The sequence below is a fragment of the Aricia agestis genome, chromosome 6 (genome assembly GCF_905147365.1).
Source record: "Aricia agestis chromosome 6, ilAriAges1.1, whole genome shotgun sequence".
Taxonomy (NCBI): Eukaryota; Metazoa; Arthropoda; class Insecta; order Lepidoptera; family Lycaenidae; genus Aricia; species Aricia agestis.
The window spans coordinates 6,025,147-6,049,015 of record NC_056411.1 but is presented as its reverse complement, the minus strand read 5'-3'; the positions used below and the strand labels follow the sequence as shown (position 1 = coordinate 6,049,015).

Here is a 23,869-nt window from a genome sequence, read left to right as displayed (position 1 = left end):
AAGTGCCTAATAGGCTATTCACAACTTTTTTGGCAGATTCTCCATACTTGATCTGTCAAGTTAATTGGTGGATAGCCTTTTTAGGAAGTGGTGAAACAGGCTCTTATTATAATAAATTTAGCAAGAGGATGCACCACTTGTTATATTTTGTGGTTAAACATTTCCTGTAAGTACGACCATTCTTGGACATGTCATAGTTTTCCTCAAAACTAAAAACACTACATTACTCAGTTTGCATTCATTTTTAGACCGGAAAACCTTATTTTATAGAGGGATACTTGAATAATTTAAAATTAACATTTGAGGCTGAAATAAAAAATAAAGATTAATTTTCTTGGTTAAAGTAATTTCGTTAAACTGTGCACTAAGTTTTGTTTCTATCCGGAAGATTTAAGTGTTGGTTTTTTTAATTGACCGTAATTAAATTAAAGGAAAATTAAATAGAAGCGACTAAGAGCGTATGGAAACAAGTAGTACGCATGGAATCGGTATGCCTATGGAATCTATAAATACATAGTCGGCGCGGCAGAGATAAGTATTACTTAATACGCTAATGCTACACATTGTTTACGTGAGAAGGCCCTATTCAAATTGATAGCATCACCTTATATCGGAGCAGTGTTGCGTTCAGCGCTGAGCCACCAGGTCGTGCACAATGTGGAAGGTCATCGCGCTGCTGGGCATTGTGAGTGCCGCACCGTCCGACGACCAAATCAGACTAGACTTCAACCCGATCAACCAATTCACGCTACAACTCCTCGACAACACGTTCGCGTTCCAAGACAACTTCGGGAGAAGCAACATCGCCATATCGCCCCTGTCCGTTTGGGGAATATTCTCCCTGCTCGCCGAGGCCTCGACGGGAGAAACTTTCAAGGAGCTGACCAAGGGATTGAGGCTGCCGGGGGACTTGAGATCCACTCAAGCCCTGCACGGAGCCATCGTCAACCTGCTGCATAGTGAAGACAGTGATGTGTGCATTAGTGAACAATCCACTATCTTTGCCGACTGTGACTTAAAGATACATCAGGAATTCTGCCAGTCGGCCAATTATTATAATACCGGCGTATATCTCGTGGACGCAAAAAATACCACCAAGCTAGCAGACGATATAAACTACTACATCTGTCTAGCGACGCATGGGAAAATTAAGCATGCAGTGCGAGCTCAAATGCTGGAGAATCTAAGACTGATCTTAGTGGACGCTTTATATTTTAAAGCGAGCTGGACGAATCCTTTCGATCCGACTCAGACGAAGGAGGAGTCCTTCTACAATTCTCAAGGCAAAACTATCGGTACGGTGAACATGATGTACCATAAGGAGAAACACAACGTCGGCGAATACAACCAGATCGGCGCTCAGGTGCTGGAACTATCTTACGGCAAAACCCAGCAGTTCTCTATGCTCCTGATGGTCCCGTACGACGGCATGCCTTTGAAGACGATGCTGAGCAATCTGGCGACGCAGTCTTTGGATTGGATGGCGGATTTCATGTCGACGGAGTACTTACAGGAGGTAGACGTGTATGTGCCTAGATTTAAAATTTCCTCGCAAATAGATCTGATCCCACCGTTGCAGTACAGTGGAATACAGCGGATATTTGACGTTGACAAAGCCGAGCTGCCCGGTCTGTCTGACAGTCCGCTTTTCGTATCGAAGACGATACAGAATGTAGACATTGAGGTAACAGAAGAAGGAACCGTCGCTGCCGCTTCTACCGTCGTCGGTTTAGAAGATAGGATCTTAGGGCAACGTTTCGAAGCGAATAAGGAGTTTGCTTTTGCGATCATTGACAAAAAGACTGGTCTGATATTATTGTCCGGAGTGTACGCTGATCCTAAGCCGGTGTGAATACTGTGATTCTTCGAAATAAAATATGTTTTAAGTAATTATTGTATTTTTTCATTTCATATTTCTGAGAAATTTACATAATATACCTAGCTAATTTGATTCTAAAGATATATTTTCATAGAATTCTGTAATTCTCATGCCGTCGCCTATTCTATGTTTAGGTATCACTTTTTAATTTCACTTTTGCAATATGTGTGTTATTTTCAAGTTAAAACAATATGTTGTAAAATTTACAATGATACAAACTTGGGTTGTAAAAAAATTGATAACCTGAATCCGAATACAAAAACGTTACCCGAGTAAAATTTATAATTATACAAGATATACTTAATTTTGAGTAATTAAACATTTATAGTTGCCAAAGAATAAAGATATTGTTATTGTTTCGGAAAATCCAATTTTTTACAATTTTATTATTATATTGTATTTAATTTAAATGTATAATAAATTCAGCAATATTATAAAGGGGCAATTAGATGTTGCTTGGAACTAGTACACAATAGAAAAGAAGAGTGTGCTTTTTTTGACTAGGCCTAGATGTTTTGGAATTTCCATCGTAATAAATCATAGTTGTTATTCACCGTTGATATTCGATTTCCTGTTCTTAAGTGATGTAATAACAACTCAATATTGCTGTTTATACACTTAGCATCTTCATGGGACATAAAGTAATTACGTCACGAAATTAAAATTAAAGTTGTTGTAAGGCTGTGTGCACAATTGTTTCCTACTAGATGTTATTGAAAGCTAACAATATATAATGTTGTTTATTCATCGCTTAATTTTTATCAAAATCAGACTCGCATGCATGCATGGCAACCAAAGAAAGGTTTCTACCGATTCAAACTGCGGTCATGCATATTATGCAGAAATTATTTAAAATTAATGATGTTATTGGATCCATGATTTTGATGTACCATTGAAGAAATTGATTCATAGCTGCAGTCGACGGACCTATGTCATATTTTTTTCTTTTTTTTAATGAAATAAGGGGGCAAACGAGCAAACGGGTCACCTGATGGAAAGCAACTTCCGTCGCCCATGGACACTCGCAGCATCAGAAGAGCTGCAAGTGCGTTGCCGACCTTTTAAGAGGGAATAGGGTAATAGGGGAGGGTAGGGAAGGGAAGGGAAGGGAATAGTTGAGGGTAGGGAAGGGAATAGGGTAGGGGTTAGGGGATTGGGCCTCCGGTAAACTCACTCACTCGGCGAAACACAGCGCAAGCGCTGTTTCACGCCGGTTTTCTGTGAGAACGTGGTATTTATCCGGTCGATCCGGCCCATTCGTGCCGAAGCATGGCTCTCCCACGTATAATCTGTGTCAATATATTCAACGTTAAATGGTGATCTGGCTGGTGACGTAACGCGACCAAATTACGTAGGTCCGCCACCTGCCTATAAATTAAATTCTCTGTTAATACAATTCAATTTTCTACATTTTGAGACTTGTAGAGTTGACAACTTATATTGAGTAGATAATCATAACTCTATTGTTTAGAGGTATAGACTAAGCCGTAAAGCACGGGTTCTGTCGCAATAAGTTTCTCAGTACACAGTAATCTGTTGTTAGATAAGTCGCAAGAACTAATTAGCCCTTTCTCACACAATCGTGGAAACTGTCAACATAAAACTGCCCTTGGATATTGGCAGATGCATTGGGTTAACATAGAAAATTAACACAATAGATGTAGCCAATATCAATTTCTAATAACATTGTAATTTTAGTAAAAAAAAATACCTTCATCGTTTCAGAATATGCCTCATAGTCTTTTCAAACTCCTTGTTGCGACCCTTCTCTGATCGAGCTACCTGCGGCCAACTGGCCCTATTCGACTATGGTCGTATCGTGACATAGGCAAAGACGCACCAAGAATTTTTGGGATTCACAAGATTTAGGTTACAAAATTAAAAACAAGTATCTATCTACCTATCAGAGAAATTCATTCATAAGCATACCTATAGCGGGACGGGACCTATATTATTTGGTCAGTTTATAATTGAAGGCCTCTTTTTTTCTCTTAGTCCGTGTCTCTTTTTTTCTCTTAGTATACTAAGAGAAAAAAAGAGACACGGAGAGCCTATTTTGCCCCGACACAATCTTTCTCGGTTCTGCGTGAACGAAGCAGAATCTAGGTGTTTGGCTTCAGTACCGGTTTTAGCACCACCAGCGCCCTGAGCAAGAATTCTTCGGCGCCCAGGATGCTGGTAGTGCTGAAAAAATTGGCGCCCCTTTTGTTTGTCTTCAGCGCCCCTTTTTATCCGACGCCGGGCCCCTAACGACACTACTGTTTGAATTGCTACATTTTACGATTTATTATGGCTAGGAAATATTTTAAACAACCAATAGACACAGTAAAATAAAATAAAAAGTCTTTATTTCATAGACGATTATTACACTAAAAATAAAAACCAAATATGTAGGAATTAAACTAATTATTAATCATCCAGAACCCCTCCGCGGGTGAAGGCCTCCTCCAGAGATGCCCACTTTTCTCTATCTTGGGCTATGTTTGTCCATCGTGGACCAGCTAAAGATTTTATGTCGTCTGCCCATCTTTTAAGCGGTCTGCCTCTGTTACGTTTACCGAGCGGGCCATTCCATCGTGTCACTCTTATGGTTCAACGTTTATCCGACAATCTGGCTACATGGCCGGCTAAATAGACACAGTAATTAGTTATAATATAACTGTCTGTGTCCACTGTGCACACAGCCTTTGTCCTCGACATTGGCTCTTGTACAACACAATAATTATTATGAAGCTTCACACGTTTAAGAAACAACTTCCCGCTGCAACCGGTCAAGGTAATAACTAATAACTATAGTCCACTAGATTCATGTTGTGTACATAATATATTATGTATTTCTTATTATTACTAGTATTTGCCTGCGCACAAATCTAAAAATTGCACTTCTATTGATACTACTTTCACAGTCTATAAAGGGGCACACACAGTACACAGTACAGTCAGTGTGTACACAGTGCACACCCTAAAGTATTATATATATTTTTTTATTATTTTATTTATTCGTTTATTTTCATATATCATACATGACGTTTTAAATATACTCTCCATAAACCACGAAGGTTTGTCCGGAGTGTATTACAATAATAATAAAAATTAAGTACATTATCATTACAATTATTTTATACTCATTAAAAGAAATTACACCAGGATATTTTACAAAGACAAGAGTACTCACTTTCTATCGCGGGAACCATAATAATATTATAATTAATATTCCGGGTGTAAATTTTAATATTACCTATCATAAGTCCTTTTTCGGGGCTCAAAGTATCTAGCATATTAAATTTTATCAAAATCTGTTCAGCATTTTTGCGTCACTTGGTAACAGACGGACAGACATACAGACTGTAAACTTTTTAAATAATGTAATTAATTAAATATCATAACCTGTTAACTAGCTAATGTACTAATAGTTAACTTAACAAACGCCTAAACAAAGCGCTTAGCCACATACAATATTTTTAAAATCTGTTGCTATTAGAAAATTAAATTTTGAATTGTTTGATGTTTCCTGCAAATCCAAGTGTTTGATGGGCAGAATCGTACATCTTTTCGCAAAATTCTTTTCCGAAATTCAAGTCTACGTAATATAGACTATAGCCATCTAAATCAACAGATTAAAACAAATTAAATTGTAAGAAAGAGGTCGACGGATATTTATAATATATAATATATTGAAGAAATGAAATTGAATAGACTCCCGAAACTATTTTAATGAAATATTTGGCACAAAGACAGATAAGACTATAGAAAATAGCTTAAGGTACTTTTAATGGAATGTACGATTCCCGAGGGATTCTGTTTTGCGATTTAGACGTAAAATAGTCTTATTAGCGCCCTCTCGTAGCAATTTTTTGAACTGCTTGCAGCATTATCTTGTTTATTAATTTCAATTGTACTACAAAGATGGCACAACTTGTAACTTGTTCTTTTAATTACGTAAAATAACACAAGTAATTTTTAATTCAAGAGCGAGCGACAATCAGACTTCCGTCATTTTATAATTAGGCGGGTCCACACCAAGCGAGCCAGCACAATGCGCCGTACGCTCGCTTGGTGTGGACGTTGTTCGCCCGAGGCGGGCGCATGCGTCTGAGCCGAGCGGTGTCGGTTTTTTGAAATGCTCAAAGGCGCCTCAGTCGTTTGCCGCGCGCAGTGTGGACGTCACATGTTTTGGTACCATCGTGTCTTTGTGCTCAACTGAGCGGCTCGGGCTGTTCGAGCGAGGCAACCTTGCTGCTTACTTGCCCGTCCGCCTCGCCCTCGGCGAGCATGCCTCGACTGCGGCTGCTCGCTTGGTGTGGACCCGCCTAATTGAATAATAATAGAAAGAAAATTTCTTAGAAACATGAGTGATCGGGGCACAAAGTTCTTACAGAAAAAGCTTTTAGTTTCCAGGCACCAAAATTACTGTTGACCAGTGTAATTTGTCAGTCAATTTGTAATGATGTGTGCGCCCTTAGATGAATGTTAGACGGGTCCACACCAAGCGAGCCGCCGAGGCCCGCCTCCCGCGGCATGCGCCGTACGCTCGCTTGGTGTGGACGTTGCTCGCCCGAGGCGGGCCCATACTCACGCTCGGGCGAGCGCGCGCGCGGCCGAGCCGAGCGGTGTCGGTTTTTTGAATGCTCAAAGGTGCCTCGGTCGTTTGCCTCGCACAGTGTGGACGTCACATGTTTTGGTTTGTGCCGCGGTCAAAAATGAACGATCAGAGTCGACAACTAATAAGTTTATACGCCGCAAATGTATGGCTTTGGGATGCCAGGGTTCCCAATTACACTAACAGAGGGATGAGGGAAGATTCTTGGAGAAAAATCAGCCGCAAAATGAATATTCCTGTCAAGGATCTAAAAAATGAAGTCTTTGTTAGGATCATACAGACGAGATTCTCCTATTTTTAACCGACTTCCAAAAAACGAGGAGGTTATATATTCGGCTGTGGATATTTTTTTATAGTTGTGTATAGCAAAATAAAAGCATAAGCTGCCACGGCTGTGCGTACGTGCGGTGCCATCGTGTCTTTGTGAGCAATGGCTCGGGCTGTTCGAGCGAGGCAACCTTGCTGTGTACGCCCGTCCGCCTCGCCCTCGGCGAGCATGCCTCGCCCGCGGCTGCTCGCTTGCCAGTTGCCGCGCGTAAAAACGTTTAATCTCAAAATAGGTGGTGTTTTGAACAAAATTGCTAACATTAAATCATAGTTGGGGCTGGCATGCCATGTATGGCAAAAGCCCTTCATTTAAATAAAGATATTAAAAAAAAACATAATTGGCACTAACAAATTAAATCTTACAGATATTTTGTTAGTGCCAACTGTATATTTCATAAGCTTATAATGTATATTTCGACTGCTCCTTGGTTTTTTTTTTTTAAAAGGGGGCGAACGAGCAAACGGGTCACCTGATGGAAAGCAACCACCGTGGCTCATGGACACTTGCAACATCAGGGGAGCTGCAGGTGCGTGGCCAGCCTTTTAAGAGGCTCTCTTCTTGAAGGTTTGTAGGTCGTATAGGTCCGGAAAATTTACAGATGGCGGCAGTTTGTTTCAGTTTTACTGGGAAGGACTCATCAAGGTAATGAGAATATAATATATTCCCGTGGAATGATGAAATGTTGCAGGAGGTGTGATAGCGAGATATACTCCCCGTGATTCAGCAGATAGAAGATGCAGAGCGAAGACACATCTCAGCGTAATTCCAAGGGGTCTAGACTCTAGCTTGTTTGAAACACAATGGCTGTCTACAATCCAAGCAGCCCTTCGTTGGTTATTATCCAGAGGGAATAGTTGGTATTTTGTCCTCATCTTTGACCCCTGCCCAAAGATGAGAACAATATTCCACGTGAGGCCGAATCTTCACCTTGTAGAGTTTTAGGCGTTGCATCGGACTGTAATACTGTCTCGCTCTGTTAAGAATACTAAGCTTATTCAAGGCTAACTTGGCCTTACCCGTTTAGCGCCCGAGAACTGAACATTGACATGAAAAGTATCCCTTTCCTTTTAAATATCAGAAAAATCCGTTAAGCGGTTTGGACGTAAGGAGGTAACAGGCGAATAAACATAATACAGATAAACACACCTTTGCATTTACAATAATGTAAGTATGGGAATCATGATCTCTTCTTTCGGCCACGAAACTTAGGAACAAGTACTAGTAACCTAAGTGATCCTATTCTTATCTAAGTCGTATTCCTCATGTCAGAGGGTCGTGACCTCCCCTTTCATAACCTTCCTAGTTCCTGCTAATGATATTACGCTAGCTTTTCTTGTCTTCGTCTATTCGAAGAGCGTCGTAGACGATTGACTAAATAATTGTGGTGTGGATTTGATCGGACTAACGCATTGGACGGCGGCCCGTCAGTTCTTCGCTCCCAGTCTTGCCAGTGCTTATTTTAATATTGCCTCCTTCCTTTTTGGCTATGTGTCCATAGTATTCTAAGATACATTTATTTGAGGCATGTGGTACAGAGCCTTGTTTTTATGTTCAGCTTAGCCAGAATGGGTGTGTTGCTTCTGAAAGCAGTCCATGAAAGGCGCATTTTCCTCCATCATTACATCCCGAAGGCGACGATTTGTCTGCGGTCTGTAGACTTCAGAGTTCAGAGTCAGAGTTCAGAGAGAGTTGGAAATGGCGTAGGAATTTGTAGTAACAATTCTTGACTAACCAGAGTACACGTATTTGATACGTGGGAGAGCCATACTTCGGCACGAATGGGCCGGCTCGACCAGAGAAATACCACGTTCTCACAGAAAACCGGCGTGAAACAGCACTTGCGCTGTGTTTCGACGAGTGAGTGAGTTTACCGGAGGCCCAATCCCCTACCCTATTCCCCTCTCTTCCCTCCCCTATTCCCTTCCATTCCTTATTATATTAACCTATTCCCTCTTAAAAGGCCGGCAACGCACATGCAGCTCTTCTGATGCTGCGAGTGTCCATGGGCGACGGAAGTTGCTTTCCATCAGGTGACCCGTTTGCTCCTTTGCCCCCTTATTTCATAAAAAAAAAAAAAAAAATTGTCGGAAATTTCTAAGTCTTCCAGCCTTATTAAAGGTGAATTTTTCGAAACTAGAAGGCGCTTCTAAAGAAAGTAAAGATGGTTGAATGCTATTAACGGTGAGGTCAGCAGATGGATTAGGCTCTTCGTTAATTTCATGCCAAACATCGTCCAGTTGCTGGCTTATTTCTTCTGCACCCGGAGGCAAAGCGAATGTTGTAGTTTTATATTGTTATCATCAAATGAAATGTCAAAAAATGTATTACAAGCAAATCAAATTGTACATAATATATGTATACATAGTATTGTATTATACATATAATACTTCATTTTATTTGTAAATAAATATATTTAAAAATAATATAATGTTGCTATAGGTAAATGATATCTATTATGCGCACAAAAGTGATAATTTTATGATTTTGATTTGTCACACACCATAAGTTGTAAGGTAATACAGATTTAAACCATTTTTATATATAAAATTAAAAATATATTTATATTTAACAATATTTTTAAACGTACAACGTCCTATCTTATGCTATGACTCAAGTAATAACGTCCCATCTGCACAACGGACTTACAAAATGCATCAGTCATTCCGTAAAAAAGCGTAATATAATTACATGTAACCCATGAAAGCTCTAAAGTATTTGTCCAACGTCGTCCTATCATCACTTATAACGTCAACTTTTTACGACATTATTTTTGATGATAACACGACGAATTTTTACCTAACATACAATTATGAAACAAATCTCACTTTTTACACTTAAAAATGTATTTTTCGAATCCTCCATAAAACAACGTCTGATATCAATATAGATTAGACGTAACAACAACGTTGTCTCCGCACAACAACGCTCAAAGTGACGATGGTGCACCACGCGCGCTCCCCTCTCCTCGTACAATGTGCGCTTGGTGCATTTTAAGACGGAGCTTACTTCAAATAGGACGTTTTACGATTCTGTATCTCGGAAAATAAGTAAGATATAAAAATTCTGAAAATGAGAGACTGTAGAGCTTTGATTTCCTATTTCATAGGACAAAAATGATTTTATTGTATAAAATCATTTTTGTCCTATGATCACATAGAACTCTGTTCTACGCATAGGTCGATTTAACTAAGTGTGCGCCCATAATTGGTATTTGGTACATACATCAGATCTTTATTTTGTTTAGCTATTTTATACGTGTTTTAATGTATGTACTGTCGGTGTACCTTATTAAAGTAAATAAATGAAAAAAATATATATATTTAATTAATTTTTTTACGTGCTTCATCTATTATAGGTATATCTATACATCTATACATCTATATACATATAAATAAAATTGGAGTGTCTGTTTGTAATGAAACGGTTCTTTCAATGTACCTAAGTAAATAAATTGAAAGAACCGTTTTTTACTAAATGCATATGAATGTAATATATAGGGTACAGACACCAAAACAACATTTTTTACAATTTTTGTCTGTATGTCTGTCTGTCTGTCTGTTTGTTCCGGCTAATCTCTGAAATGGCTGGAGCGATTTTGACGGGACTTTTTTTGGCACATAGCTGATGTAGTAAGGAATAACTTAAGCTACTTTTTAACCGACTTCCAAAAAGAAGGAGGATATATTATTTCACTTTTTTATATAAATGAACCTTAAAAAGGGGATTTTTTTTCTCTTTTTTATTATCTTTGTTATCACATTTTGCTGACGCGGACGAAGTCGTGGGCAACAGCTAGTATATTATAAATCTATACTAATATTATAAATGCGAAAGTATCTCTGTCTGTCTGTCTGTCTGTCTGTCTGTCTCGCTTTCACGCCAAAGCTACTGAACCGATTGCAATGAAATTTTGTACACAGTTATTCTAGAGTCTGAGAAAGGACATAGGCTACATTTTGATGTGGGAAAATATCTTATTTCCATGAAAATATCGATGAAAATTACTTCGCATTGCGCGTGGCCAGCGCTCATCCCGGGGGTCCTGGGTTCGAGTCCCGCAGGCGGAACAAAAAGTTTTCAATGTTCCTGGGTCTTGGATGTGTATTAAAATAATATTTCAAAAATCTTAAATATATTTTATGTATAATATTAAAAAAAAATCAGAAATATATCGACGCGATGCAATGAACATTTTAGTTCTAATACGATTCAACAGATGGCGCTTTTTTTTTACTTCGTTGTAACATAGAACTAATCATACTTATTAGTTATTATGTTTTTGTTTATAGTTATTAATACGTTAGAATATTGTGTTTAATAATATTATCACTTGCTATAATAATAATCAATCTATCTTATCTTATAGAACTCCTACTGCATTTCTAAGGAGTTCGAGTGTGTTGTGTTGGCCTATATTCCATCCAGAAAATATTTTTACATTTTAATTCTAATATATGAAAACAGATGGCGCTTTATTTTTTACTTCATTATTATAACAGAACTAATCATACCTACTTTATTATATATTATTGTTTTTATTCATAACTAGCTGTTGCCCGCGACTTCGTCCGCGTGGACTTTAGTTTATAGCGCGCGGTGTCAACAAAATTTGTGTCAAATTTAAAAACTTTTTAAAACCCTGGTAAGTGGTACCCCTCTTAGGGCCGCGCAGCGCGCTACACCGGAATGGCAGCGCTGAAAGTGCTCGCCTCGCCGCTGCCATTCCGGTGTAGCGCGGCCCTTAATTAATCAAAATACCCAAAAACAGCTGTGCAGTGTGCACATAATCTGTACTAATATTATGAATGCGAAAGTATCTCTGTCTGTCTGTCTGTCTGTCAGTCTCGCTTTCACGCCAAACGCCAAAACTACCGAACCGATTGTAATGAAATTTTGTATACTGATAGTCTAAAGCCTGAGAAAGGACATAGGCTACTTTTTTACTGGAAAAAAGGGTTGTAAGGGTCGTAAATTTGTTCAAAAAATTCATAATAGATGGCGCCGTGCGTCTTCTACATCGCGCTGACGCTTGCTCAAAAGTCTTTCTATAAGAGGTGGTATCATCTTACATTTAAGTCTCGATTTTTTTCGATTGTTATATCTCTTCTACGGTATTAAGTAACTCAGTACTTTATCTGTGTAGGCAGTGACGTAACCTTAAGACCAAATTTCACCAACGACTGTTAAAGTTAATGCTCGAATTAGTATCACGTTAGCTGTTTCGTTTTTCATATGAATGAAAGAGAAGACAGAATATTTTAACAAGCTGTTAACACTAACAGACGTTGGTGAAATTGGGGCTAAACCTATCAATGATAAATAGTTTATGGGTAAAGTTGTGTAATTGGGGGGCTAAATAAGCTTTAAAATTTGGCATAATATATAAAGTTTAACATACAAAAATGAAGTACTTATTGTTTGCACACTGCACAGCTGTATTGATTTAAGGGGTACCAGGGTTTTTTTATAAAAGCTTTTGACACCAATTTTGTTGACATCGCGCGCTATAAACTGAAGTCCACGCGGACGAAGTCGCGGGCAACAGCTAGTTATAATATAAGTCAAAGGTGACTGACTGACTGACATAGCGATCCAATGCACTGCTCAAACCACTGGACGGATCGGGCTGAAATTTGGCATGCAGGTAGATGTTATGACGTAGGCATCCACTAAGAAAGAATTTTGATAAATTCCACCCCTAAGGGGATAAATAGCGGATGAAAGATTGTATATAATAATACTTCTTAACGCGAGCGAAGCCGCGAGCAAAAGCTAGTAATATAATAAGAGTGATAGTATTTTAAAAAGATTTTAATTAGAAACTTCCCAGTTTTAAATCGTTCTATAATTTATACATCATGTTTCAGTTAAGCTATGCCGCCGCGTGCATGTAGATCTCTTGCTATAGATAGAGCAACTTCCCTTTCGGGCTTCGGCAGTATCATGTGTATTATAGGAACGTTGTCTGAACGCGACAAATAATGGTTTATAAAGATCTAATGTTTAAAAACGGACAAGTGACAACACTGACAACCCTTATCATCTGTTCAGATCAAAGACTGGAATAAAATGTATAGCCCAAGAGCTATAATTGAACCCTAGTCCCTCTTAATGACACGTTTATTTAAAAAATTGTTTACATTTAGATCAAAATTAATTGAAACGTAATGAAATACATGCGTTCAAATAAAAATCAAGGCCTTTGCATCCATTGTGGATGATTAATTAGAGTATTTTCAGAGCGAAGTAACCACTTTTCAAATACTGTAATGCCTGGGGCAAGATTTTAATTAAATGTCTGTATGGTTGCCTGGAAGCACAATACGACATTCTCGCAACATAAGTAGTCGGCCTAGTCCAGAGGAATGAACATGGATGTGCGGGATTCCTCACAATGTTTTCCTTCAACATAACGCGCTCAAATAATATGTTTTGTTATGACTTATGATGGAAATCTTGAGTCAATTACACACAATAAATCAATTTTGCGCCTAAGAACTACCTCAGAGCGAACAAAATAAGAGACTCATGTACACAAGTTATAACCTCTGTTCCCCGCTATATTGCGCACCTCGACCTCAGATAATATGTTGGATATTTTTTAATCGTATTTCCCAGTACTTGAAATATCTCATCGACTGTTTCGCAGAGTTCTATCATGGTTAGCATGGTTTCAATGACATTAAAAAAAAAATTATCTATTTAAAGAATAAATATTATTTTTACAAATCTCATCCCAAAAATAAACTAACCTAATGACTGGCAACTAAAAGAGACTTAATTTCATAAAGTTAAAGGTAAGTATATTAACTTTATGCTTAATTTTTTTCAACAAAAATCTAAAAATGTTTCAATTTATGTAGGAAAATCAATAAGTCAACTTTTCAAGATAAACTCTACTCAATTGTTTTTCAATCAATGTAAGTAATCGATTTATTTTTATACTAGCTGACCCCGCGAACTTCATTTCGCTGTTCTAGGAAAGTGGATTCATGTGTAGAGCGGGCAATGGGCATGCATAGCAGTCAATTCTTTGCTATTCTATCACCAGTCGTGTCGGTCAGCCGTCCCACCTGATGGGAGACAGTAATGGAATAGAAAGTGCCCCCTGTGTATTGCGCACACTTTTGGGCACTTTCATCTTTCCAGCGTATTTGGAAGATCTCGATGAGATCGGTAGCCGGTCGTTTGACCTGGAAAATATTATCATCACACACTCGCAGTAGCCACCGCCGTTGGTGCGCTGTTTTGATTTTCAATCAAACCGCCCTAACTTCTAAAATGATTGTTCGATTGTAAGGGTCCCCGCAGACTTACAATTTCAAGTTGGCCGACTATCGTACAAACCATAGAAATAGATCAAGATAGAAGCGCCATGTCGCTCCAATTTGTAAGAACACGAGCGTGTCACTTTTTCATACCTACTGTGACGTCACAAGAGCAAATTTCGAATCGATTCCGCGCGTACGGATCATCACTAAAGCGCTCTTGTGATGTCACAGTTATAGGTATGAAAAAAGTGACACGCTGGTGGTCATACAAATTGGAGCGACATGGCGCTTCTATCTTGATCTATTTCTGTGGTTTGTACGATAGTCGGCCAACTTGAAATTGTATATCTGCAAGGACCCATTAGTACTCTAAAGGGGAATTATGTTCTTTACATAATGTTAAATAATACTTTTATACATTTTATTAGGTAAAGTTTAATAATGAATAAGCAAAAAAGCCTCGAATCAGAACATGATTTAAAATTAAAATTTTAACGGAAGAAATGGTTATTGTTCATTAACTATAAAAGGCGGACTTTTTTGTAGATAATGATGAATACTATTATAAATATGTACATCATTATTTTTTAAGGTATCATCAATACTTTTCGCAGCGTAAGCAGATTACATTTTTGCAATTTTCGGAAGGAGCTCTAATATTTTTCAGAATAAAACATAGCCATCATCCATCAAAAAGGATGTAACTTTCCGTGAGTGAAATAATTTTTAATATCAGTTCACTTGTTTTTGACTCTATTCAATACATACAAACAAACAAACTTTTCCTCTTTATAATATAATAGTGTAGATGTAGATGTAGAAGTGTAAATTATATTTTAAAAACACTTAGGTAGTATACAAAAAAAATTGTTCATGAACAGTCAACTCACGATGAAGCTAGTCGTATCGGTACTTGTACTGGTATCTTGTACATTTGCGTCAGACTTTAGTTCCAGCGCTAGAAACTTTAGCTTAGAATTTTTATATCATACGCAACTAGAATCAGGTGAACATATTGTTATTTCTCCACTAGGAATCTGGTCATTGATGACAGCATTAGTAATCGGTGCTGAAGGGGAAAGCCAATCCCAGTTGTTGAAGGCTCTACGCTTGCCCACTGCTGAGACTTCTGTGAATTCTGATAATTATGAGAATTTTGAGTTAAGTATCCTGAGTGGCTACGAAAGTGTAATGTCAACAGTGTTGGATACAGCAGATGGCAGTGTTGATTTGATTAGCCGTAATTATATGTTAGTCGCCGAATCGTTCAAAGTAAATCCACAGTATAAGAGGAAACTACGTAATTTTTTAAAAACACTCATTACGAACTTGAATCTTGATACGGCGACTGGGGTGGCAGAATCAGCGAATGAGCTCATCAAAAAAAGCGGTGCAATGACATCAGATCTTTTTCAGCCAGAGGATTTTTCTATATCTAGATTTATAATCACTAATGTAATAAAATTCAAAGGAAATTGGAAAATACCATTTAACGAATCCGCTACAAAAGTGGAACCATTCTACGACGAGAATAAAAACAAAATAGGAGAAGCTAATATGATGTTCAAAGAAGACGCAGTTCGCTACTCCAACGTACAAACCTTGCAATCTTCCGTGTTGGAGTTGCCGTATGGGAACGATGGTAGGTTCTGTTTGCTCCTTATCTTGCCAAATGAGAAGGTTAAAGTCACTGAAGCTTTTAAAAATTTACAAAAAGTTTCAATCCAGAAAATATTGAACCAATTGGAACAAGACGGATCCAAGCCTATGAAGATTAAACTGCCAAGATTCAAAATATCATCGAAAGTTGTTTTGAACAAGCCGCTTATGGACATGGGTGTGAAAGATATATTTGTCCAGAACTCGGCTAATTTAAAACCTATTTTTACAGAAAATAATGTATTCATTTCGACGGCTGTACACAATGCAAATATAGAAGTGACTGAGACAGGCATGCCAGGACCTGTAGTCACTGCAGCTGAATTTCAAGACCGTGTCTTATCTAGTTTCGAAGCAAATAGACCCTTTATTTACTTCGGTATGCAAAAGCTGACCGCTACTATAATTTTTAGTGGAATTTATTCTAAGCCCTCAGTACTTTAAAGAAAATATTTATGAAAAAAATATATATATATTACTAAAGTTCTGAAAGGACATAAAATGTTGAATGTTGGATCCATTTAAATAATATTGTAAGACCTTTTTGTACCACATTTATGCAATAAATCATTATTATTAAAATTTAAAACTATTTTTTTTTTTGTCACAGCGCATTAAGATATTATATTACACCAAATTTAAAATGGTACCTAATAGTATCAAGTATGGGAGTTACGTTTCCTTAGTTTTTATTATTCGTAGCTTTTTATTCAATAAATTTGTTTTTTTATACAAATTTCTACTTATTGCATGCTCCAGGTGAATATAGTTTTAACGCCTCGTGATATTATAGTCATTTAAATTGGAATCTGGGAGCACGGCAGTGCTCCAGCCAAGCTTTTTAGCAAAGGCACGGCCGCGCCGTGCCATACTTTTCTCGAAGCGGTTCGCGGCTATTTCACACCCCCTTTATCTTTGATGTTAACAAAGCTAGGGATTTAGAATTTCGGTGACTAGGAGCAAGTATTAAAACTAGCTTAACCTCCAAATTACATAAAATTTCGATAAATAGTTTAATAGTTACGGATGATCAAAGTTACTACATTTTGTCACTCACTGACTGACAGATCATCAAAATTCTAAGGTACTTCTAGCAGACTTAGAACCTTGAAATTTGGCAACAAGGTAGGTCGTTATCCACAATGAAAGGAAAAATTATGAAACTGGCCAAATGCGAGTCGGACCCTCCCCCTTCCTACCGTAAATTTGTATGGGAGCCCCCCTTAAATTACAAGTTTATGTACTTTTTATAACGTATTATTAAAGTTGAAATACAACTAAGTATTTTCTGAAATTTTCAAAAACCTTACTTTTACCATTATGGATATAGAGCAAAAAAGGGCAAAAAAACGTGTTTGTTGTATGAGACCCCCCATTAATCATTTATTTTATTTTAGTTGGACTATTAGCTTTTATAGCGACAGCAAAAGTACATAATTTGTAAAATATTAAAACATCTAGCTATTGCGGTTCTCGAGATCTAGCCTCTTGACACACGGACGGACGACAGACAGACAGCGAAGTCTAGACTTATTAGGAATAGGCTCCCGTTTTCATCCTTTGGGCAAGGAAACCTAAAAACTGAAAAGTTTATTAATATAACATTATTAAATAAATTAAAATATTTTTATGTTTGTGGCTTTGCAAGAACAATAAAAATGAGTTTCGACTTCATATTAATTATTTTAACAATGAAACTATGATAATTAAATTCGATTAAAATATAGATGAAATCAGAACTGCGAATTACGATGTACACTCTATACTCGCTCGATAGATGGTGTAGCACTCCCTTTATATCGCGGTATCGCTTGCTTGCGGAGTATAATTATTATGGTTTAAAAAATCCGGAATAGGTCGTAATACTGAATCGAAAGTAACATCGGTGCACGAATAACCTCCTGAAAGTTCAAAAGTTGTTGGGCTATCGTCATAAAATTTGTACTTTGTAGAAGTACCTACCTACTATTATCAATTAATTTTACGACCTAGAAGATACACTAGCGATAGAGAATGGGTGCTAAGATAAGTACAGAAAAGTTTTAACGTGACCTGGGCCCCTATCATTATCTTTGACAAAACCTGGGTTAATCCACGCAGGTCAGTAAACAGTTGTAAAGTGAATGGTTCTGTTTCGGTATCATGACCACTTTTACTTCTGAATGGTTTTAACCTGTAATATTTGTCTCTGAACTGGATTAAGAAATGTCAAAAACGAACGTCAAATTTGACTAACGGAATTGTTTTCTTTTTTAGGAATTGAAATGGCTTAGCCATAATGACTAACGGAAAAATTGTAAATCAAGATGAAAATATAGTTTAAAAAAAGATTGATATTTTTTAGTATAAAATATACTATTTTCTAATATATAACGTGGTCAATGTAGGAATTTTGCACTGATTTATTGTATTTAAAGGTAATTATTATAAATGTGTGAATGGTTTTATTTATATTTTTTTGGTATTTTATAAGCCCTTTATCAAAACACTGAGAAAATAACACTCCTTCATGTTTAAATTATCTTCAAGCATGGCGAACTAGAGGAGAAAGAATTCTCTGACATTGGCAACTCACTGAGTCGGCAATTAAAAAAAAGAAGGAGACAAAAAAAAAAGATAATTAGATATTGTTATTAAGTTTATAGAGATTATGTTTTAAGCAAGAAATTGATAAGTTTATTGGTACCTATTTGATACCTACCTTAAAAAAGTCTTAGAAATGCATCAAACTTGTGGATTACAATAACATGCATTACAACAGAGTTGATGTCATGAGTTGAACATAGTTTGTTGAACTTGAACTCATTCTTGAACTACCTACGTTTTTTTGAGCTTTCAAATAGGTATTATTGTAACATAAACAGGCAATTTATAAGTTTAATAATCCCCTTTTCGTGCCTTGTAAGACATTTTACATTATTAGTACTGTGTACGCTGAACCAAATATTTTTCAGGATAAAGGATGATTGCTAACACTGAGATACTATAAGTACTACATTTTATAATAAAGAATTGCAAGTGTAATGATGACGAAGTCCTAGGAAGATAATATATATTTACTCAAAAAATTTATTTTAATTTATAAAAGAAATTTAATAAATACTCGTTTTTAAATGCTTTTTCATTTATTTTCTCACTTAATTATACCTACCTTATATACCTTACCTTACTTATACCTTAGATACATATTCATAGACAGCTTTCATCAATAGGTACTATATTTGTCTTACACCTTATTATCAACCTAGTATCTGATAGGCAAGTGTTAAATCTCTTTTATATTATACTTATAAAAATATTTATACAGCGGAAATCTTAAACAAGGTCTTGTCACTTAAAATCAAAGAAGATGAATCAAATATCCCTTGTGTAAATATTAATTTATTATTATTAAAGGAGTTCAAATACAAACTTTTGATGAAAGATAAAACAATATTATAATTTCAGGCCTTTATTTTGCAAACCAATAACAATTAGAAACTGCATTGCAAGTTGCAACTATGGGAAATTGCCTGGGATATCTCAGACAGAGAGCGGTCAAGGGTTTTGTGTTCTTTGTGTTGTATTATGTTGTAGAATGCCTCCCGTGTGAGTATCTCTATATACTCACACAGGAGGAGTTCTGAATGTATCAGAATTGCTCCTCAGTCACACACTGACTGCTCCAACGCAAATGCTTCAACGCGTGACCACTCTGTCTGATAGGTCCCTAAAACGACCACGTCTTTTTAAAATTTATAATACATGAGGACTTACTAAAGTCCTCATGTATTTTAAATTTTAATGTAATAATATAAAACTCATATTATTATTATTGAGGTACAAAAGTATTTTTGGTAATAATAATATAAGTTCCAATGAAAATATTATGTTTTATGAACAATAAGTATGTTTGTTATGCAATTTTTGTTGTCTTTTTGGTAAAAGTACTATACGTAATGTAGGATTATATTTTTGAGTTTTAGTGACTATTCCCATTGTATATTATATCATATTGTAGTCAAGAGAAGTTATAAATGAAAAAGTGCATATGAGAATTTAGCTAATTTGGATTTTATATTATCAATGATTTAACTTTTCTAGTAGTTTAGGTGTGTGTGTTTATTCGTGAATATACATGAATCTAAAGTTTCAAAGGTTGTGTTCTCAAAATTCTTGTTATTGAGAAAGTAATGCCTTTGAATTTACCTCTTTGGTGCAGCGTTTATCATGCATGGTTTACAAGGAAATAGTTTGTGAAATAACACAAAGACCTACTGCAATCAAAAGATTGTACGAAATGCTCCTAAGATAGGTTCCTAAGAAGTAAGTCCTCATGTATTTTAAATTTTAATTTCATATAAAACTAATACTTATTATTATTATTGAGGTACAAAAGTATTTTTGGTAATACCTAATAATATATGTTCCTATGATAATATTATGTTTTATGAACAATAAGTTCCATATGTTTGTTATGCAATTATTATTAAGTAAGTCTTTTTTGGAAAAGTACTATAATGTAGGTTTTTATTTTTGAGTAAAATTTAGTGATTTACACTATTCCCATCATATAATACCATATTGTAGTCAAGAGAAGAAGTTATAAATGAAAAAGTGCTCATATGAGAATTTAGCTAATTTGGATTCTATGATATTATCAATTATTTAACTTTTCTAGTAGTTTAGGTGTGTCAATGTTTATCCGGAGCATGTTATACATACATCTAAAGTTTAAAAGGTTGTGTTCTCAAATTTCTTGTTAAAAGTAAGTAATATGCCTTTGAATTTACCTCTTTGGTGCAGTGTTTATCATGCATATACCAAAATACTTCAGGTTTACAAGGAAATAGTTTGTGAAATAACACAAAAACCTACAATGCAACTACCTATAAGATTGTACGGTCTGTAGGTTTTTGGTGAACATTCATACTTATTTTACAGTAATTATACACAACACTTGTGTTCCTTATACCTTGTATGTGTTTCTAGTGTACTAAATCAATGCAGTCTTAGCTCATCGCACAAATGCGAACCTTATTGTTGACTAGACATATAGGTACTTATATTGTATTATTATACTACACCTCACTTATGTTATTATTCTGAAACCTCACTAACACTATTCACTAAATGGATTACTAAGGTCTCTACGTCTTTACTTATGTATCGCTTCGTGATTAACTTGAGAATACTTAATCGTTTTCCAAAAATTTGGACACTTCGAATGTTTAGTTAATTATTTTCACTAAAATATATGCTATAGACTAAAATATAACTTATTAAATAACTAACCACCTAAATAGCAATATAATTTAAGACTAAAAAGTATGTAATATTAATAAATAAAATTAGTAAAATGTAAACTATTCAGTAAAAGCTACTCGTTGGTTGGTGTTTATTGAATTTCTGTATTTGACGTAAAAGCAAGCCAGCTTATGTCAGTTAGTGTTGTCATGATACGAAATTACTACTCAGTTAACAATGGAGAAGTGAGTTTTGTGTCACGTGACCACTGACTGGCTGGAAAATAGAGGTCATGGTACCAAAATGCGAGCCAGTCAGTATTCTGGCTGGCTTTAAGAGCTTATGATAGAGGCCCAGAAAGGAAAAGAAACCTTAAAAAAGAACTGAAATCCCACCAAAACATTAAATGTAAAAAGGAGCCAAGCAAAATATTGCATAGTCATGCAATATATCTATCGTAAAAAGTTTTCAGATCACATTCAAGCCAAGCCTTCAACTTATTTTGTAATTTAAATCAACATTCAGTCAATTTATCAATAGTTTTCTTTATTTTATAATTATTATAGTGGCTTGGCAATGAGCACTAGAGAAATAATCAGCGACTGATTGGATTTATTGGGTACCATCGTCCACATGCGTCGTTACATACTAAAATACAATTCACGCTTGCCGACTGCCGTTTGTGTAAGTATGAACTGCCCCAAATATGAATTTATATTTGTTTTTCTTGTGCTCATTGCCAAGCCACTATAATAATTATAAAATAAAGAAAACTCTTCATAAATTCACTGAATGTTGATTTAAATTACAAAATAAGTTGAAGGCTTGGCTTGAATGTGATCTGAAAACTTTTTACGATAGATATATTGCATGTCTATGCAATATTTTGCTTGGCTCCTTTTTTCATTTAATGTTTTGGTGGGATACAATTCTTATGAATCCCATAAAATTATGAACGTCATGGAAAATTTCCATATTTATTACAAACTATAACTTTCGGAATTATTGTCCTTTTGCAAACCTTAACACAAACCTAATAATATTATATTTAATTTAAAAATACTTTTTGTTTAATTCAAAACCTAAAAAAAATTAAATTATGTAAGGAAATCAACCAAGTCCACTTTTAAGATAAACTCTACTCAGCTGCTATTCAATCAATGTTATCGGTTTATTTTTAGATTACAATTTAATAATACTCAGTATAATAAAAAAATTAGTCATGAGTAGTCAACTCACGATGAAGCTAGTGATATCGATACTTGTACTGGTATCTTGTACATTTGCGATTGAATTTAGTTTAAGAGCTAGAAACTTTAGCCTAGAAATTTTATATCATACGCAACGAGAATCAGGTGGTCATGTCGTTATTTCTCCGCTTGGAATCTGGTCATTGATGACAACGGTAGCAGTCGGTGCTGAAGGGAAAAGCCAATCTCAATTGGTGGAGGCTCTACGCTTGCCCAGTTCTCAGATAAGTATCGTGAATGGATATCAAAGTTTAATCAAAACAGTGTTAGATACAGAAGATGAGAGTGTGTATTTGACAAGCCACAACTTCATGTTCATCGACGAAGCGTTTGAAATAAATCCACAGTTTAAAAAGAAAATAGGTTCTGATTTTAAAACAGACATTATAAATTTGCAATTTGGCTCGACGACTGAGGCAGCAAAAAAGGCGAACGATATTATCAAGAACACCGGTGCAACGACATCCGATGTGTTTTCTCCAGGGGATTTCTCTCAAGCGAGATTTATGCTCACTAATGTAATAAACTTCAAGGGACTTTGGAAAATACCATTTAACGAATCCAATACAAGAGTGGAACCATTCTATGACGAGAATAAAAACAAAATAGGAGAAGCTAATATGATGTTCAAAGAAGACGCAGTTCGCTACTCCAACGTACAAACCTTGCAATCTTTCGTGTTGGAGTTGCCGTATGGGAACGATGATAAGTTCTGTATGCTCCTTGTTTTGCCATATCAAAATATTAAAGTCACTGAAGCTTATAAAAACCTGCAAAAGGTTTCATTCCACGAAATATTTGACAAATTGGAACAAGATGAAGAGGAATTCGGACCCGAGACTGTGGAGATTAAACTGCCAAGATTCAAAATATCATCAAACGTTGTTTTGAACAAGCCGCTTATGGACATGGGAGTGTACGATATATTTGACGAGGGCTCGGCTAATTTCAAACCTATTACAGATAATGATATATTTGTTGCGGCGGTTGTACATAATGCTAATATAGAAGTGACTGAAACGGGCACAACAGCATCTGCAGTCACTACAGCTGAATTTCAAGACCGTATCTCGACGCCTAAATTCGAAGGAAATAGACCCTTTATTTACTTCGTCATGGAAAAGCCTACCGCTACTATCATTTTTGGTGGAATTTACTCCAAACCCTCAGTATTTTAGAAATTTTGTAAATTACATTAACATATAATAATACTAGCGACCCGCCCCGGCGCCACACGGGTATAAAATATATAGCCACTGAAAAATGATTAAAATCGATAGCCTATGATCCTTCACGTGGTCTACTTCTTATCTGTGCCAAATAACATAAAAATTGCTCCAGTAGTTCGCGAGATAAGCCCTTTCAAATAATTTCCCCCGTTTTTCCACATTCTCCTATTAGTCTTAGCATGATAAAATATAGCCTATAATAGCCTTCCTCAATAAATGAGCTATCTAAAACTGAAAGAATTTTTCAAATCGGACCAGCAGTTCCTGAGATTAGCGCGTTCAAGTTAGCCCTTTCAAATAATTTTCCCCGTTTTTTCCACATTAACATTTAAAACGTGGGAGAACCATGCTTCGGCATGAATGGGCCGGCTCGACTGGAGAAATACCACGTTCTCACAGAAAATCGGCGTGAAATAGCGCTTGCGCT

At 36.2% G+C, this 23,869-nt stretch overlaps 3 protein-coding genes across 3 annotated transcripts; all 3 read left to right on the top strand.

Moving 5' to 3' along the window:
- The first annotated feature begins 563 nt into the window (after positions 1-563).
- Positions 564-1,890, top strand: LOC121728447 (serine protease inhibitor-like). The gene has a single exon (XM_042116642.1). It carries the CDS (start codon positions 656-658, stop codon positions 1,850-1,852), a length of 1,197 nt encoding a protein of 398 aa, XP_041972576.1. The 5' UTR covers positions 564-655; the 3' UTR covers positions 1,853-1,890.
- A 13,057-nt stretch (positions 1,891-14,947) lies between these two features.
- Positions 14,948-16,293, top strand: LOC121728445 (serine protease inhibitor 77Ba-like). Its single transcript, XM_042116640.1, has 2 exons — positions 14,948-15,720; positions 15,970-16,293. Exons 1-2 carry the CDS (start codon positions 14,952-14,954, stop codon positions 16,179-16,181), a joined length of 981 nt encoding a protein of 326 aa, XP_041972574.1. The 5' UTR covers positions 14,948-14,951; the 3' UTR covers positions 16,182-16,293.
- A 5,821-nt stretch (positions 16,294-22,114) lies between these two features.
- LOC121728446 (serine protease inhibitor 77Ba-like) lies at positions 22,115-23,454 on the top strand. The gene has a single exon (XM_042116641.1). It carries the CDS (start codon positions 22,186-22,188, stop codon positions 23,389-23,391), a length of 1,206 nt encoding a protein of 401 aa, XP_041972575.1. The 5' UTR covers positions 22,115-22,185; the 3' UTR covers positions 23,392-23,454.
- Positions 23,455-23,869: the final 415 nt, after the last annotated feature.

Coding starts and splice junctions, on each gene's coding strand:
- LOC121728447 (XM_042116642.1), top strand. CDS start 656: ATGTGGAAGGTCATCGCGCTGCTGGGCATTGTGAGTGCCGCACCGTCC.
- LOC121728445 (XM_042116640.1), top strand. CDS start 14,952: ATGAACAGTCAACTCACGATGAAGCTAGTCGTATCGGTACTTGTACTG. Junction 15,721..15,969: donor GTTGCCGTATGGGAACGATG/GTAGGTTCTGTT, acceptor CTATTTTTACAG/AAAATAATGTATTCATTTCG.
- LOC121728446 (XM_042116641.1), top strand. CDS start 22,186: ATGAGTAGTCAACTCACGATGAAGCTAGTGATATCGATACTTGTACTG.